This window comes from Dryobates pubescens, chromosome 4, assembly GCF_014839835.1.
Source record: "Dryobates pubescens isolate bDryPub1 chromosome 4, bDryPub1.pri, whole genome shotgun sequence".
In the NCBI taxonomy this organism is placed as follows: Eukaryota; Metazoa; Chordata; class Aves; order Piciformes; family Picidae; genus Dryobates; species Dryobates pubescens.
Window position 1 is genome coordinate 15,872,614 of NC_071615.1, and position 19,301 is coordinate 15,891,914.

Genomic DNA, 19,301 nt, shown 5'->3' on the forward strand with positions numbered 1-19,301 from the left:
CAATGAAACGTTGGTATTTCAAAGGCACCAGCTACTCAAACTGCTCACTGGCAAGTCACTCATTTCATAAGATTTTTCTCAAATGAAAATTGAAATTATCAGTAGAGAGCTACTACAGAATATCACAGAGTCAAAGAATCATAGAATGGGTTGGGTTGGAAGGGAGCTTAAAGGACTCCTAGTCCAACACTCCTGCGTTTAGAAGGGACATCTTCAACTATAAAAAACTGAGGGGGGTGGGGATCAGGAGGGAAGGGTGAGGGACAGACTGTGCTTAGTTGCACCCTGGGATAAGACAAGGAGAATAGAATAGACTAGACTAGACTAGACTAGAATAGAATAGAATAGAATAGACCAGGCTGGAAGAGACCTTCAAGATCATTGTGTCCAACCTATCAACCAATCCAACCCACCTAATCAACTAAACCATGGCACCAAGCACCCCATCAAGTCTCCTCCTGAACACCTCCAATAATGGTGACTCCACCACCTCCCCAGGCAGCCTAGATCAGGTTGCTCAAAGCCCCATCCAATCCATCCTTGAGCACTTCCAGAGATGGGGCATCTACAAGCTCTCTGAATAACCTGTTCCAGTGCCTCTATGCATTTGCCAGTTTGGTGACTGATGCCTCCAATAAGACTGTTTATGCAAAATTTGTTTCCAGCAGGCTCATATGTGACAGAGATTCTATTTCTATTCTGTATCAACAGGAACTAGGTCTTATATCAGTTTTGAAGGACCTTAGAAAAACAAACGATGTACTTTCGTTATGGCTCCTTCTTTAGTCTTTATCAACTGTGCCCAAGAGGTTTAATATGAGAACAAAAAATCCTTAAAAGAATAAATAGCCTCTTCAATAACTAATTTGCTACATAGCCACTAAATTATATTCCAAGATCCACAAAATATCTTAAAAATTAAGATCTAAAAAAAAAAATCCTCTCCTAATACAAAGAGTTTCTGTGCAAACGCAATCGTTTTTTATACACAGTAAGCAGGACAGGGATAGGAAATGCAATGGTTAAAGATGGAACACATTGGCAAAAAGTTAGTAGTAGTAATACCTTTTTTAAGCAATCTGCCTTAACAGGTATTGTGGCATAATAAATATACTATCTGTGTCCCTTATGTGCATGTAGCTTGTGTAAAAGTCATGTAGCCGAACACGTTGACACTTCAGTGGGAGGTCAAATTATTGTTTTGGCACCTCTGTCACACCTGTCATTTCAATTCCACTTTATCAAATTACAGATTTCTAGATAGAGTTGGATTAAGGGGAAAGATAGACACACACACAGAGAGAGAGGAGCAATTGTCACCACTTCAGTTGTGAAATTCCATAATTGCATGTCAGTGACAGAGAGAACAAGAGAGCAGTAATAGCACTGACATCATGATCATTCAAATACTATGCAACTTTCCAAGCTGCATGCCAGGAAATGGAGTGGATTTCTGACTATTCCCTCATATAAGAATGGCAAATATTTATTAGACTGACTAGTGCTGTGTGTCAAATACTAGGGCAAATTTCAGCTACCTGCTTTTCTTTAAGTAGTGCTTTAATTACCTAAACAACTTAGATCATGGGTTTGAGTAAACTTTCTTAGTTTTAGGCTCTGTGGAGTGAACAGATCTTGAATTTAAAGCATCATGGAGGAGTCAGCCATGGATTTCGAGGAACTTTACCGGTAAAACCCAAACAAACAACACCCCCTTCACAGACATACTCCTCAGAAAAACTTTCCTTTCTGTGGAAGTTTTGAAAACTTCCAGCTCAGTACTAAGGAAGAGTCCAGAAGCAATGTGTAAACCTCATTTACGTGAGCAGAGATGTCAGTGGAAAACTCTGGCGTATGTTACAGATCTCTACTACTCTTACAACAGCTCGTTATTCTCACTTCAGGGTTACTCCCCCTTGTTTCTGCATTCTATGGTCAACCCCCTATATCACAAAAATCTATCATACAGATGTGGTCCTATCATCAGATGGCTCAAAAATGCTCCTTACTATTTGTTCAGTGCTTAAAAAGGAAGAAGAAATAGGAGTCATTTGTTCACTCTACATAGCAGACGGCTCATTAATGTTCAAAACTTCCTTAGATTCTTCTGTATCTACATTCAAAACCAACTTCATACACTTCTTTACCAATCCACTGGAGTCAGTGATCTTCCTGTTGTAATGTGGGTGTAGGTGTTCGATCACCCTAGGGCACAGCTTCCAGGCCAAGATGTTAGCAGGCGAAGACATTTATTACACTACACAGCAAGGTTATCTAGTCTATCAGAAGGCATATGTGTCACATCTTAATTTGTTGTTTTCTACTGGTGTGCATGTAATTAAGGCATACAATAGGTTAAAATGACAAAACAATATTCTAACACATCCAACCAAATTCTGCCAAGTTCCTGCCTTCAGTTACAAGACATTTACATTCTTTTCTAAGACAGAGACCAAGCATAGCTGTTCCAAAGCTATCCAAAGCCTTCTCCATCTTCCCTCATCAAAAAATAAATATTGTAATGGGAGGAGAAATGTATCTCCAAACTCTACAAAACAAAGCAGAGAATGTGATGCCTTCACAAGGGAATACAAATACTACTAGCTCATATTCGCTGATAGGAAGCTCTCAAGGAACAGAAAAAGAGATAAAAATGAATGAAAACAGTATATAAATATATCTACACATTAGATGTCAGTAGCTGAGTCAGTCCTTTCATGATGCTTCTTATCAGCTCGTCACTACTTGAAACCTGTATTAATTCCTTCCCACAATAACCTGAAGAAGAATGCTAAAGAAATTGGCTGTGTTTCCTTCCTGCTAATAAGACACAATTTTCACTTAGAACTTTCATGGAGAATATTTTCACAGGACCATAATTAAAATTTAAAATTTTGCAAGAAGCCACAGATTAAGCAATTTGATTTCCCCTCCTCCCCCACCCTTTGGTCTCCGACTCACTTTGTAACCTTGCCTGTCTCCCCTTCACACTTCTATTTCCCCATATGTTACTTGAGCAATATAAATGTAAGTACTTTCCTCATAGGTGTTGTTTGTAAAGTACTCTCAGATCCTGACAGAAGGTACTAAAAAAAATTTAATTATAAAATATTTTCCACAGCAGGCATAGAAAAGGAAAGGCATTGCTGCCTGTACCACATCCCACAGAAGGTAATAAAGAGTTATGAAACATTATGTCACTACAGGGAAATTTTTGAACTTACTGACCTATCATGTTATTGGCCTAATGCATACCCATAAAGTCTATTACTCCCATAAAGCCTCTGCACTCTGAGCTCCAAAGTGGTAAATTTTAAAGTCAAGATTCATCTCAAAAATGTTCTTTCCATGAGCTACTTTCCTTCTCAAGAAGAGAAATTGAAGCAAGGTATCTTGAGTGACCTTGAGCCACCAAGCTAATAACACTTAGCTGCTAGTTAACGGTCAGCATTATGCTGCCTGCAAGGAATACTGAAGAGAATGTCATTGCACATTACAGCAAAAGTGAGTCTATTACTGAAAAGAGTAAGCTGAAATAAAACAAAATTGAAGAAGCCAAAGCTGAAGAATAAAACATTTCTAGCATAGTTAGCCAGCACAGAAAGGTCATTGTAAGTTAATGTTCTGTTCAGTTTTCGGTGTCTCGGTTTTCCATTTCAGATGGAAATACAACAAAAGGGAAGATAACTTCATATCAAGAGGCTGGGTTTCACAGCACTGCCGGGAATTAATTTGATGATATGACAAATGCAATTGTAGAGTAAAACAAAATATGCCCTTTGTGCTCTGTTCAGATCTCAAAGACAGCAGGACATGGAGAAATCTTATTTCCAGTGTTTTGTTTTGTTTTAAGATTCCTGTTCTATGTAAGTCTCATATTTACTGAAACAAACAAACTGCCCTTCAACCACCATTATTTAGTTCACCCCCAACACACACAATTATAATAAAACACATGGGTAGAAGAAAAAAAAAAACCAACACAAACAACTGTCATCACCCTTGCAAAAGCAAAACCTCACTAAACATCACATACTGAGATGTTCAGAATGAACATACCCAGCAAAAACAGAAAAAAAGGTTGGGTGTGACAAACAGAACAGAACATCAGTGAGGAAGAGAATGAATTGTATGCATACATGGATCCTCTGCTGGAAATGAGAAACACAGTTCAGCAATGAAGAATCATACAGGCCAGTTTCAGCAGAGTCTTAGTATCATAGTAGTATCATAGTATCAGTCAGGGTTGGAAGGGACGACAAGGATCATCTAGTTCCAACGCCACTGCCATGAGCAGGGACACCTCACACTAGATCAGGCTGACCAGAGCCTCATCCAGCCTGGGCTTAAACACCTCCAGGGATGGGGCCTCAACCACCTCCCTGGACAATCCATTCCAGGGCTTCACCACTCTCATGATGAAGAACTTCCTCCTCACATCCAGCCTGAATCTCCCCACCTCCAGCTTCATTCCTTTCCCCCTAGTCCTATCACTACCTGAGATCCTGAGAAGTCCCTCCCTTGATTACCTGTCACCTGTTATTCTGAAACCTGAGGGCTTTTATCCTTGCAGAAAATACAAGTAGAATCTTACATAAAAAGGTCATTGGAAGTAACAATGGAAAGAGAGACAGGTAATAGTGGTGAAATGGTTAGGAGAATTAAATGCTATTTTGTCATTTATAGAATAATAGATTTCAAAATAATAATTACAGTTATTAAATTTTACTTTGCCATCAGGCAGTGCTTTAGCCATGGTTACACAAATTCCTGCTGCAGAAGTTAGAGATCAAGAAACTTCAGGGAAAAAGAACAAAAGAAAAGGCACCTTGCAGCTTTATATTTTGTTGTTAACTGGGAAAATTATCCATTAATTACTAATTATATACTTCATTGGTAGTATATTTCATTATGGAAGTGCAAATTATTCGGGACTAATGATGCATGTTCTAATTGCAGTAGTTTATCTTGATTTCAACCTAGATGAAATGAAAATATTTATTTACCTTGGCTTAAGTTCTATGAATTACGTTCAGTTTTGAGTTCATGTGTGCCCCCAGCGGTGAAACAATGCATTATTATTCACCAAGGTGGATACATCTTTGTCTCTTGATCTTTGGTAACTACATCCCTGGACTGTAATGTAAATCTGCCACCTAAGCCCAGTGGAAATGCAAGTTTTAGGAGCGAACACAAGGAAAAGATGAATCATATCATATAACCTCAATAGGTATTTACTACATTTCTGTCTTTCAAAATGCTTCAACAAATTAACAAAATGAAGAAGATAAATTGGGAGGGCTGCTGGAACCTTCTTTCCATTAATGCCCATTTCTGCATCTGAAAACTAGAGCACTGAACAGACTGCCATTGTTCTTGAATAAAAACTATACTTGCAGCACTAACAAAAAAACCCACCACAATCCAAAACGTAGCAAACTTCATGCCTGTTAGTACTGCATTGGTTGAGAGGCAAGAACACAGAGGAGTCTGTAAACCTGAAGACACGTGTCTATACACACCAGCAGTTACAGTCAAAGGGATGAGAAATTTGTTAGCAGTTATCACTGCAGTTTTGATAACCTACTCATCTCCAGCTCTTCAACTTTACTGAGATATTAAGAGAGAAACAGAGAGAGACTCTAAAGGTTTCATGGCAAGTTTGGCAACTGTGACTGTGACCTTACCATTATGCCATTGATTCTAAGAGCAAGAAGAAAGAGGAGAGAGCGTATCAGGCGAGCAAAGTAATAAAGCACAGGATAACATGGGAATCTCATGATCTTTCATTTCATTTCACTTTCTCAGACCTAGGGCCTGGGTTGCCTCAGAAAAAGGTCAGATCATAGATTCTGCATTGGATGACAATGCCTCTTTCTGGGGCCTGATGGCTGGGTTAGTCCTGAATAAAGGCACTGAATAAAGACAACTTCTTAGAAAACAATTCAAACTCAGAGCAATCACTGAGGCCAAGAAAAAAAATATCAGATACATCCCTTCTGTAATTTATGCTGAGGTAGAAATAATGCTATCATAAAACAATGAAAAGAACAAACAAACAAACAAAAAAGTTTACTGGCAAAAGGATGGTACATGTGCCAGATAAAAGGAAGGCTGCAATAAAAGGAAAAAGACATACAACACATGCATTGATAAGATTGCAGGACAAAGTCTGTCAGGCTCTTGACAATTTTTCCCATTATTCAAGCAATAAAAAGAACCTTTTCGTTATGCAGTTTTAGTAGCTGCTACCCACACCCAAAAAGTCAGATCTTGGTCTTCAGGATTAAGGTCCAAAACTGCATTTTAGCATAACACACCCCTCAATTTAAACAACCAGAGAGTTTCATAAAAGGTAAAGGTCAGACCTTGAAGCCTACGTGGCCTAAGCCTCACAGTAATGAGGAACAGCTGATTTTAGATATTTTACATTACATGTCCTGTGTTCAACACATGCACAAACTCAGTGACTATTTGATACAGACACACTGCATACATGCAGTAATCCAGAACACAGTTCTAGCTCTACATGGTAAAATTTCACCACAGTTTTTTTTCTTCCTTTTTTTTTTTTTAAAAGCTCACTCTCTTTAATGGGAAAATAAAATTGCACTGAAATTTATTCCTGACAATTTAACATTTTAGAATCAAATATAATTCACAGAATGACAGAATCAGAGAATTGTCAGGGTTGGAAGGAGCTACAAGATCATTTAGTTCCAACCCCACTTCCATGGTGTGGTCGTTTGAGGCTGTGCCTTTAAGAACAAACACTGCTGGAATACACTGGCTAATGTTTTCAGTACTAGAACCAAAACATTCTGATATTCTAAACGAATTTCATTGGTTGATAAACAAAAATGCAGCTTTAGATTGTGAAGCAGTTGGAACTTTTTTTCCTCAGTTCAGTTTGGTTTGGGAGTTGGGGGAGTTGGAGTTTCAGCCTGTTCTCCCTGCCTGCTTCTCTGCGAACTGCTGGAGTTGGCCTTCAGATAAGCAAAAACTAATCCTGCATGGGCTTTTGAAGCTTACTAATGACTCTTTTCCTTAGTAACTTGCCTTTCTCTCTCTCTAACCCCTTTTTGGGGAAAAAGGGAGGTAGGGGGGGAGAGAGGGGGTTCCAAGGAGGGGATCCCTCCCTCGGGGAGGGATTTTTGTTGTGTTATTTCTCTTTGCTGTGTATTTCTGTGTATATATTGTAAATACCTGTATATATTGTGTTATATAAAACCTGCTTTCCATATATGCTTGTAAATATATAGCTTTTGCTCTTCGACTGAGTTAGCTGTGGTTTCTTACTCTGTGGAGGAGAGAGAGCTAAGCCCTCTCTCAACCTACCACACATGGGCAGGGACACTTTCCACTAGATCAGCTTGCCTAGAGCCACATCCTTCCTACCCTTACAAATATCTAGGGATGAGGCTTCCACCACCTCCCTGGGTAACCTGTTCCAGTATCTCACCAGTGTGAAGTGTTTGTTTCTTGACTAGTTTTTTTGCTATGAACACATTCACCAGGTTAATATCTATACAGCATCCACAAAATAATGGAGAAAATAATGGGAGGAACTGCACAAGAAACAAAAAGACATAACTTGTCACTAATTCAAACAATGTAGCCTAGAAAGAACGCATAAATAGAAAGCAGGAAATTCTACCAAAAAAAATGGAGTAGAAGATATTAACATAGGACAGTAGGGTTTATGTAAGGCATAAAGTCACGAATAGAAAAAAAAACAGCAAAGCAAGAGTGCTTTGGTTTGTTAAAATGTTGTTTAAAAGAACAACAGCAAATCCCCTAAACCTCCAAGAGAACTGAAAAAGTGTCAGGAATGGAACTAACAGGAATAGTTCCTTACATGTAATGCAAAGGAAAATGGCTGTGCTTCAGCTCTTGTACTAACATAGCAAAGTTACTATTCCTATTGAGAGTTATGTTGTAGTCCTTTACTAACACAGAGCATTGTCAAGTAGATCATGGCAGTACTTTTGAGCCCTCTGATAAAGATGATATGGTCTCTAAATTTCAAAGAAATTCTGCTGTATTTGCTTACTGCCCTTGTAACTGCCCTACAGTGAGCCAGTTCTATCATACTGATACACACTCGAGTAAAACGTTCAGGGTTGACTTCATTTAAATGCAAGATATTCAACCTGCCTTAATATAGAGGACTTCAGCAAGAGGAGAGTAGGAAAGGCTGTTGGGAATATAAGCTATAGCACACTTTCTCTTCTAGTTATATTCACACTTCACTATCTCAATAAGCTTCTGCATAACACAAAATTCTCTCACTTCATCCCTGAAACTGGTGAAAATCACTGAGATTCTGAAGAACCTTTATTGTGATCTCCACAAAGCAAATGAATTGTGCTTTCCTGCATGAACTTCAACAGCATTTATACGACTTCAGTTTGGAAATTTTGAGCTATCATGAACAACAGAAGTGCTTTTGGTACAACACTGTTTTCTAAACCCTCCTTTTTACAGCAAAAAAGAACTTTAAAAAGGAGGAGCTGCTGAATGTTTATAGGCAGAATCAGCAGCCAAAAGAAGTTTTGGAAGTTGAGAAATAAAACATCAGTACCACACAACATAGCACATTTAAACTGATGTGAAATTGAGCATGAAGACCTACTGTTTCCAAACAAACTGAGAATATGATATTGTTAGCTGCTAGAAGGCAGCTTTCAGCATTGCTCATTGTACAGCAAGAACTTGATTATGTTTTAATTCAGGAATTCCTTCTAAACATGGAACCTTACTCAAGGATATTCAAACATGCCATGCCGTAACGTTGTGTTTTAGAGAGGCTAACAAGGTGAAGAATCCATGTGAACACAACTTGTCCACAGGAAATACAATTTGAAATAATATAAAATAAACTTATTTTAAACATCAATTCTTTTGAAGGGGGGAGGGGGAATCAGTGTCAAAGCTCCTGCTTATAAAGCAAGAGGCAGTTCTTATCCTGGTACTTTACAAATATTTAACATGGTATGCCAACATTAACATGAAAGACATGACAGAATTTATTATGTTAACAGTGGAAACTGAGAATCAGAAGTGCAATTCTTTTTAAGCTGGCTATAGTTTCATGAAATTAAGATCATAAATCCCTTCTGATCAAGCAGTTACTCAAATTCCTAAGAGAAAAACATTCAACAAAGTAAGGCTATTTTGTCCCCATGGAAGTTAAAATACAACACTAGAAAACTTATTGTTAGAAACCTTCATGAACCATAAAATAATTCCACGTGGTTTCACTATATATATTTAAAAAAAAATCAACCAGACAAAAACCAACCAACACCACTTACTCTAGAGCTGTCTGACAAATTACATTAAAACAAGCCACTTACTTTTCTGTCCTCAGTTTCTACACAGGAACTGCACTCTGCTTTAGTATCCTGAAAAGACAAATAGAGAAGCTTGTCACAAAGTATACTGATCAGGGTTGTAGGTTTTGGGACTAACTCTGGGGGCAATGCATCAACACCTGAAAAGTGGGTTTCTCTACCTATTGCACTTCATTGAACTCTCATTTCTGTACATTTAAATGCACAATGTTTAGAATCATGGCTTTACATAAAGTTTATTAAAATCTATTACAAGCATAAAGTCAAAGACAGGATTTAAACATCACAAAACACCCTAATTGAATGTAGTATAAACCTAGTTCGATGTAGTATAGCCACCTCCTAAGAGAAACATATGATCTCTGCTTTACAGCATATGTTTGCTTTTCCTGCTTGCATCTTCAGGGAAATATAATTGCTCACTCCTTTTTTCTTTTTCTTTTCTCTCTTCAGTGATGGCAGCTAAAAAAATATGAAGGTAAACTTCAGAGGAAACAGTTGCTCAAACTTCTGCCTGTTGTCAAGACTGCTAACTAAAACCTGGTGTGTTGAAGACAGTTGTGTCTGAATCTCAATGCAACATGCAAGAACCAAGCATCAGTTCACACAAGCATGTGTGTATGTATGTGTGTATATATACAGGCACAGACACATATATTTTGGACTTTGTTTTCTTCAGGACTCTAACGAACAATTTTAAACCTAATGACACCCAGCAAGATCTTTTTAATCCTGAAGTATCTCAGCTCTCCTTGAACCTTTGGATTTTGCCAGTACACCTGAAGACATGCAGAGATGATCATTATCACAAAATGCATCATCTGAAAAGCATTTATTTCTCAACATTATTCCTTGGTACAACACAGTACTATGTGGAATGAAACAAACCAAATGTCTATCGTGTGTTGACTTGAACTACAAGTGACCTATTATGATTTTTCTTTTGTGTTCAACTTTACTTTTCAAGTGAGGGTATTCTTGGAAGCTAATTTTGCTTACACACTGTAGCTCTAGAGATTTCTAGCTGAAAAAATCACCAGTCCTTCCACAACCTCTCATTGGGGCTAGAACTACTCTCAGCAGATTTTAGATTATTGTCTAGAGTTACTTGTTATAGAGATCCTAAACAAATTTAAAGCTGAGAGCTAATAGCAGCTCCTACTAAAAATGAAAGCAAATATAAAATGAAGAGATTATGCCTCTTCAACACCATGCCTATTCATCTTAAATGAAGGACTGTTATTATTTCATTGCCAAAGCCTTCTTACCTAAACTGTCTACCTATAAAAGATTTAAAAAGTGAAATCATTCAGTGAAGTAAGATGAATTGAGGTTTCCTGAGAAAAAGTACTTTCATTCACAGCAAGACATAGTAAAGAGGTTTTCATGAAGCATATCAAGTTCTTTGTCACTTCTGAAGCAGCATATTTGCAGTAACAAAAATCTTTGTTATTCCAGGTAGTCTCATGTATGAATTAGTACCTCCAATACTCTTACATTGAAAATACTTTTCAAGGAAAACCAGACTGTATTCTGGGGAATGTAACACCCAAAAAATCTGTTTTCAAGTGTGACTTACTGGCAGCCAGCCAGTTTCTCACCATGTCTCTGCCCTCATTTATTAGATAAGGAAATACCATCTCTGCCACAGGCTGACTTCCTGAGCTTGTTTTGGTGAGTAAGTGGGGAACAAAAAAATTCGATATTTTTCCCATTAAAGTAATTAACTGTAAAAGGCAATCAGAATTTGTATATACACACACTGTTCCCATGGCCTCCATCAGAAGGAGGAAAGATGAGAGTGAAGTTATTGAAACATTCCCTCAGCTGGTTTTGTCTGTAATATCAAGAATGGTCAGTAGGTGGAAGCAGATAACCTTGTAAAATCTTGTTCAACTTCCCAATGGAAAGATCAATCTGTTGCAAAGACCAGGTCGGTCAGGTTTTTTATGCTATCCTTGATATCCCAACAAGTGCTAACACAAATTATGTCTTCTCTTCAAAACACTGGTTTCCAATTTCATAGCACTTGTTCTAGATTCAGAAATAAAAGGGTTTGGATTTCTTCCACACTTGGAAATTTTAGAAGTGAAAGAGATTCCTTGTAATGACTGAAGTATATATAAAGTACTTGATATGAAACAAAACAAGAATATATATTTAAAAAAATCTCCAAGTACACAGTTCAATTCTAGGTTATTGTGCTTTTCTGGATATTTTTATTAAGTGCTTAAATATATCAAAGACTAGAATCATTGAGGGAAACAATCTTTTCCACTGTCCACTTACCATTATATTTCATTATTGCTGCTAACAAACAGGCTGCCAGCCGAAGAATTCATTTGAATTTCATATTAGTTCTATTTTATCATTCCCAGAGAACAAATTAATGACACAGTAATACTTACTGAAGAAGAAAATGAAAATTGAAACCTTAGAATGTGACATTCAAGTGTTTACTAAGTTTGTCCCTACTAACTGAAGGATTCATGCTGAAGCCTCAAGAAATGAAGTTATTAACCCAAAGCCAGGATTTCAATGGCTATGAGAGTCACAAAGGAAGGAACTTTCATTACAAAATCAAAGAGAGTCTTCTATGAACTAACATTTCTGGAAGAACAGAGGTTTGTGTCCATGCTACAAGCACAACTAGGAGACAAACGGGTTGTCTGCATCTTTTTTTCTTGCCTCAGGACACCCTCCAGGCTGCTGTCTAGAGTCAAAAAGGAAATCCATCTGATCAGGGATTTAAAATCAAGCTTCTCAAGACTACTTATATCTAGCTAAAAGCAGACAGACTTTAAGAGGAAGGTTTACAACACTCTTGGAAACTGAACTGACAAATTTTGTAATAAAAAATTACTGCTTGTAAAAATACTGCTGTATTTTTAATGTAGATTTGAAGGGACTCTTGTGTGTGCCCTCCCACACATCCGCCCACCCTCCGGCTGTGGAACTGGATACCCAGTCTCTTTTTTCTTTGGATTCTGGGGTTTTGCTTAGGTTCATTTACAATTTTCAAGGCTATCAAGAGCAGAAAACCATTTTTTTCAGAGAAAACACACTTGACTTTTCTATTAATAAAGACAGGTTTGAAGGAAGAGGTACTGCTTGCTGATAAAGCTTTATGGATTGGAGTTGGGAAACTTTTCCACTTCTTTTCTTCCTTGTTCTCTCACCTTTAATGAGTTACTTGTCCTTTTGTCAAATATACTCTAACTACTTAGACATGCAAAGACACATCTCTTCACAGCACAGAAAACAAGCCTTTGTGTGCCTCACAACTCATCTACTTTCTCCAAATACATGTTTTCAGGAGTCCATTGATTTGAACTTACTTGAGTGTACATCTTTTGCCTGTGTCCTTAGATGATCATAACAGCACAAAACATCAGAATATGCAGCACTTTCAGAAAGGGCACTTATGAAGCCTCTGCTGCCATCCATAAACATGGGCAGGCTGGAGTGTTGGGCAAGGAGAAATTGAATTAAATACAACAAAGGCAAGTGTAGATTGCATCTGGGAAAGAACAACCCCATAGTCCAGTATAGACTGGGGGCTGAATTGTTTGGAGAGAGGTTCTTGGGAGAAAGACCTGGATGTCCTGGTGGACAGAAGGATGACCATGAGCCACGCAATGTGCCCTTGTGAACAAGAATGCCAGTGGCATCCTTAGGTGTATTGGTAGGGGTATAGCTTGTAGGTCAGAAAGGTTCTCCTGGCAGATGTGTATGAAACATGAATGCATAAGAGGAGTTACAACATTTGAAGAGAGAGGTGCCAAGGTGCCAAAATAATCTGTAGGCAAAAGGTCAGTGAAACAAGAAGTTAATTTATGAATGGGTTTGTATCCATAAAATAAACCAGCCAACCAACCAAAAATGAACCAACCAAACAAAAAAACATCACACAGACACAAAAACCCCCCAAAACAAATAAACAAAAAAATAACCCAAACCAAACCCCCCACCAAAACAGAACAAAAAAACCACACCACAAACTAGTAAATAAATGAAAGGAACAACCTAGACATCTAAATGCAATTTTTCTAAGGTTATTATCTTTTAGTAGTCTCGTAATAGGAATGAGGCATCAAGCATCATACCATGAATTTCAGGAGCTGTCCAGGAATAAAACCTCAAATGAACCTCTATAGCTCTCAATTTCCCTCAAGTCTAAACACAAAGCTTTTCTACTTAAATATACCAGCCACGATCTGAGCCTTATGTTTCAGGCTGCAGGCTCTCTATCATGCTGGCTAAGATGAGATGTTCATCTGCCTTAGCACCTTGTCTCACACTTCAGTGCCAGCACTGTCCCCAGGGCACTGAGCACCTGCACCCTCCTTTGACCTCTGAGGGGCTGACTCAGAGTGCCAGGAATGGAGTCATAAAGAAGTGAGACAGTCAGGGTGGTCTTAGGGAAGGTGTATAATGTCTTCCGCTTTGTATAACAAAACGCATATCGACACATCAGTACTGTCCTACCTCAGCACCCTGAGTATCAAGCCTGATGTGTGGTAAGCAGGTTTTAAAAACCAGTGATGAGCTACACTGAGCCAGAAGCTGTTTTTAGGCCATTTAATAGCCATTAATTTTTTATCTTATGAAGTTATCCAGTCTGGTTTTGAAAGTTCTCAAACTTCTCTCCTCTGAAAGATCCCATTGCAATTCTACTGCTTAATTGCATATTATATAGAAAAACACACACCCCTCCTTTTGGTTTTAATTTGCTAATCACATTTGAGTGGATGTCAATGGTTCTTTTCACCAGTGAATGAGTACTCATGCCAATGTTTACGATGCTTTCCAGAGGTGTTTCTCACAAATGCTAGCACTCAAACCAACACATCTCTCAGTCCTAAGGAGAACTCTTCATCTTTTTGGTAGTAAACTGTAACTATTTGACACTTTATAAAATGTGAATGTTCTAAGTTGAATTAATAATGGAGGTGATGTCTTGACCTACATCATGAAAGTGCTGCATTTATTTCAAACATCCATTTCAAAGTTTATCGTACAAATCTAGTGCCATTGTTGCTATTAAACAAACAAAACAAAACCAAAAACCAAACAACCACCAACCAAAAAAGAGCAGCAGAAAATGAAGAATTTCATATTCAGAAAAGCCAGCCAGCATGGCCAGAGAACCCACAGGAACACTAAGTAGATCAGATCTTTGATCACCCACCTCCTAACTTCCAATTACATTTTCTTTATGTTCTTTCTACACTGTAGGTTAAATACAGAATCTGTGCTTTTAATAAAGTTTTACTTCCAGTGCACTTCCCAAGCTGCACAATTTATAACAAAGATTCAAGAGCTAAAAAATTGATGGCATCAAAACCAGCTTTTGAAGAGGGACCTCAACTGACTGGACAGATGGGCAGAGTCTAATGGGATGGCATTTAACAAGTCCAAGTGCTGGGTGCTGCACTTTGGCCACAGCAACCCCATGCAGAGCTACAGGCTGGGGTCAGAGTGGCTGGAGAGCTGCCAAACAGAGAGGGACCTGGGGGAGCTGATTGACACCTGCCTAAACATGAGCCAGCAGTGTGCCCAGGTGGCCAAGAGGGCCAATGGCATCCTGGCCTGTATTAGGAATAGTGTGGCCAGCAGGAGCAGGGAGGTCATTGTGCCCCTGTACTCTGCATTGGTTAGGCCACACCTTGAGTCCTGTGTCCAGTTCTGGGCCCCTCAGTTTAAGAAGGACATCGAGACACTTGAACGTGTCCAGAGAAGGGCAACAAGGCTGGGGAGAGGCCTTGAGCACAAGCCCTACGAGGAGAGGCTGAGAGAGCTCGGGTTGTTTAGCCTGGAGAACAGAAGGATCAGGGGTGACCTCATTGCCCTCCAGAACTACCTGAAAGGTGGTTGTAGCCAGGAAGGGGTTGGTTTCTTCTCCCAGGCAACCAGCATCAGAACAAGGGGACACAGTCTCAAGCTGTGCCAGGGCAGGTTTAGACTCGAAGTGAGGAGAAAGCTCTTCACTGAGCAAGTCGTTCGTCATTGGAATGTGCTGCCCAGGGAGGTGGTGGAGTCACCGTCCCTGGAGGTGTTCAAGAGGAGACTGGACGTGGCACTTGGCGCCATGGTCTAGTTGTGAGGTCTGTGGAGACAGCTTGGACTTGATGATCCTTGGGGTCTCTTCCAACCTTAGTTATACTGTGATACAAACGGAACAGTTCCTGTTGAATTACCTTCAACCCACGGTAAGTATAGTTGCACACTTTTTCCTTGAACTACAGAGCTGTTCGAACCACATTACAGCAAGAAAAAGCTATTTCTGCCTCTCTCTGTATAAACTAGACTAATACACTTTTATTTGATCTGGTAAATTTTTTTAAATTACTTTTTGGCAAGACCAATCCAAAATTTATGATCTTGAAATACTGAAACTTTGCTTTAAAGACTGAACACAAATATGAATGTTAGAGAAAAATAACTCACGACTTCTCTAAGATTTAGCTCCTTCTGCTAATCAATCCTACTATAATTTATCCCAAGATAAGTACAAGGAACACAGGCTGACAGGTGAAATATGCTCCCTATTTTGCTGTTCAGATAACCATTAACAATAACTACAATAGAGCACGTGAATGATAAAAGACCAGATGCTCATTGAGCTGGAAAATCCAATACTCCTCACCAAGGCAGGGGTGGGGGGCAAGCTATTAAGAAAATTGTGTCTCAACTAATAGTACTATAGACAGTATGTCAACTTGGCAAACAATGTGCCCATACAGTCCTTCTCTTTTCTTTATCAATGCAAGGATCTTGTTAGGTATAAGTCTAATTGTAATAATTATTAGTAAAATGAATGAAAACAATCTCTGTTTTAAAGAGGCTGAATCTTTTCTAACAAATTGTGCTTTCTAGATTAAAAAAAAAAAATCCAACATGAATCAGAGAAAGTGTTTCTTTAGTGGGTTTCCTGCCAATTAACCAGCTTCTGATTTTATTTATACATGGGTATCAAATCACAAACAAACCCTCACAACAGCTGTGCACTCATAACACTTGCATTTCTCTTTGCTTTTAAGGCAAATTTGAGGGTTGAGATCTTAACTACAGCTTCGATGCTAAAGTTCCAAATCAAACTGAATCATCGCTATATTCCAACAAGAAATGAGAGATCAGGTGGTACTGTGGTGGCGTTCTGACTTTATCACAGTGATTGCTACCATACTGATGTACTTTCAGGTGGTGATCCAAAACACAAAGAATTAACACGAATGCATTTCATACACTTACCAGATTAAGGTCCACATTCTTTTTCCACAGTAAGACCAAACATGTTCCCTCATTTAACACCAATAAAACTCATAGGCTTTATATATTTTTCCTCAGTATTACCAAACTAAGTGATATTTTAATAGTAAATGCAATAACATCAGCACTAAGTCCCTTAGGTCTCATTTGCTTTAGCAGTGCCTTAACCAAGTGAAAATAGGACTACAAGACCACCGAAGAAGAAAAATTCTATTATGTCTTGTCATAGCTGAACACAAACACAACAATTAGAGTACTACCTTCCACTAAAATAGAACTGATGTTCTTCAAAATATGTACACTTAAGCACAAACGTATTTAAGTGGTTTTTCACATTTGCTGAAGAAAGGATATTAAATTGACTTTATGTGGTTAGAACAAAACATATCTTGTTATCAGAGTGGAAATTATTAAATGCCTTTATAAGATAATTTGCTGGGTGCATTAGTATAAAATCAGGAAAAGAGAGGGTTTTTGGTCACTGCTTTTACACAGTGGTACTTTCAGGTTTTTTTATACGAGGGTTATCCTTAGAAACATTGCAGTCACACAAGTTCCCTTTTGCATGAACTATTGTCTCACAAAAGAAAAGTTACAAAACCCAAAGCCAAAAAACTAAAAGTCCTTGTTAAAGCCAACCAGCAGGTTGTTAGGATGACCAATGTTAACTGAAGAAATGCTGATACAGGCAGTTATTTCCCTTTGGAATTCCTGGAACACTGGAATTGCAGTCATACCTGTCATATGTCTTAAAAGATACTTCATAAAACTGATTATTTTCCTTCAAAATTCTTGAGTATCAATCTTAAGATCTGCTGCTGGTTTTGTTTCCTTGTTTGTGTAGCTTTAAATTCCCACCAACTATATCATACTCCTTTTTTGCTGTTTGTGACTTTTTTACAGCTTAGACTGACTAAATACCCAATTTCATCATTGTTTTCAGTATGTTCAAAAAAACCATCTAAAACTGTGGCTAATTTTGCAATACAAATACTGAAAATCATCATCACCATTTACACTGTAATTGCTCTCACTGAGCCTAATGATTATTAACGATGCAGCCAGAGAAATGCATTCTATGATATTATGTGATAAGAAAATGATAATATTTAGTAAATTATGTTTTCCAACTACTAACATTAGTTCACTACATCAGGCCAGAAAAATCCATTTATTAGCATGGTATAATGATACAGTAATGCCAAGATCAAGCTGATGTTCAAGAGATCTAAATCAGCTTCAGAAAAACAGATCCAGTGCAAGGTTTTCTACCCGATGAACGCCAAGATTCTTTATCAGAGCTACTCCACAAAACATGGTCTGTAGTAGCCAATTCAGAATGCTAACATCTAAAATTTAATTACCAAAGAAAGGTTCAAAAGACCTAAGTTAGCCCATATCAAAGTTATCAAAGACTCTCCAGGACTACCATTAAACAACAGATGAACCATATGTGATCTTGCTCCTTTTGTCCTCAGACCTCCTGCAATGCTAAAACCATGAAACGACAACAGAAAAGCACTTGCAAAATTAGCTGCCCAAATGTGCATGTCTTTTGAAGGCTTCAGCTAACTGTACTTTATGTAATCCCCATCTGGTATCCTCAAAAGCAAAAATAACAGAATTCTCAGTTGTCACTCAGGGCAACTACTTTATCAGCAACTGCCTGCTACTTTGAAAGAATTTTGAAGTGGAGAGGGAAGTCCATAAAAAAAGACAAGTAGAGAAGGAGCTTTTGATCAGCAAGTTGATTTCTTCATGCGAGACCAGTAAAGATCATGAAACAGTCTTCAGAGCATAAATTTGAGTAAAAAAATTATCATGAATAATTCATGTACAATTCTGGAACTATATAAAACCCTACTCCAGTACATATAATAGCCCAAAAGCAGAGGAAAGGAGGAGACAGTAATGTCAGTAAGAGTACTTCAACAGATGCAGAAGCTGAATATGGAGCACTATGAGCCAAAAGCAAAGACTCTCAAAGCCACCAGGACAGAATGAAGAGGACAGAAAACAGAGCCCAGGAGCTACAAACACATTTCACTAACTTCTCATTGCTCCAAGTTCACAAAGTACATTCAATACAACTGAATTTGCAGAGAAAACCCTGAAAATGTGAGTCATACGCAGGATGTCTTCCCGCTGAAAAAAAGCCTCAAAACTTACTTTTTTAGTAACAGAAGAAGAGCCACTGTAAAAACTCAAGAGAGAGACTAAACAATCTTGGTAATCTCTGAAGATGCTGCAGGCTTTTTTATGAAGGTATTCCATACACACCTCCCCAGCAGGTATATCAGCTATCCACCACCGTTCTACTAATGCTTGTATCTATGACGTTCTCTACAAAACAGTTGTTCTCGTTATAAAAATCTTGGGATTTACATTGCTTTATGACAACAAAAAATGGTTATTAGATCTTTCCCCCCCAACTCTTGAATTAATTAATTAATCACAAGGACTCTAAGCCTTAGCTCATCTCTCATTCCTAAAGCCATACAATGTCTCTGCTAATGGTGTCTCACCATGGAGCTTTAAAATCGTTATCAAAGAAAGGAAAACTTAAGCATTTTTATCTTTCCTTTATTCTTATTTCTGATTTGGATACCTAAGAAGAATCTGCAGTCCTTTTTTGCAGACATTGCATACTACAATGATGAACACTTGTTAACT

General features: G+C 38.2%; 1 protein-coding gene across 29 annotated transcripts in view; it reads right to left on the reverse strand.

The window, feature by feature from the left end:
* The window catches only part of RBFOX1 (RNA binding fox-1 homolog 1), an 840,672-nt gene that overhangs the window by 555,752 nt on the left and 265,619 nt on the right, over positions 1-19,301 (reverse strand). For all 29 annotated transcript variants that reach the window (XM_054180641.1, XM_054180671.1, XM_054180655.1 and 26 more), the window contains one exon: positions 9,360-9,407. In XM_054180641.1, the coding sequence (XP_054036616.1) occupies positions 9,360-9,407 (48 nt within the window). The remainder of the gene's footprint in view (positions 1-9,359; positions 9,408-19,301) is intronic.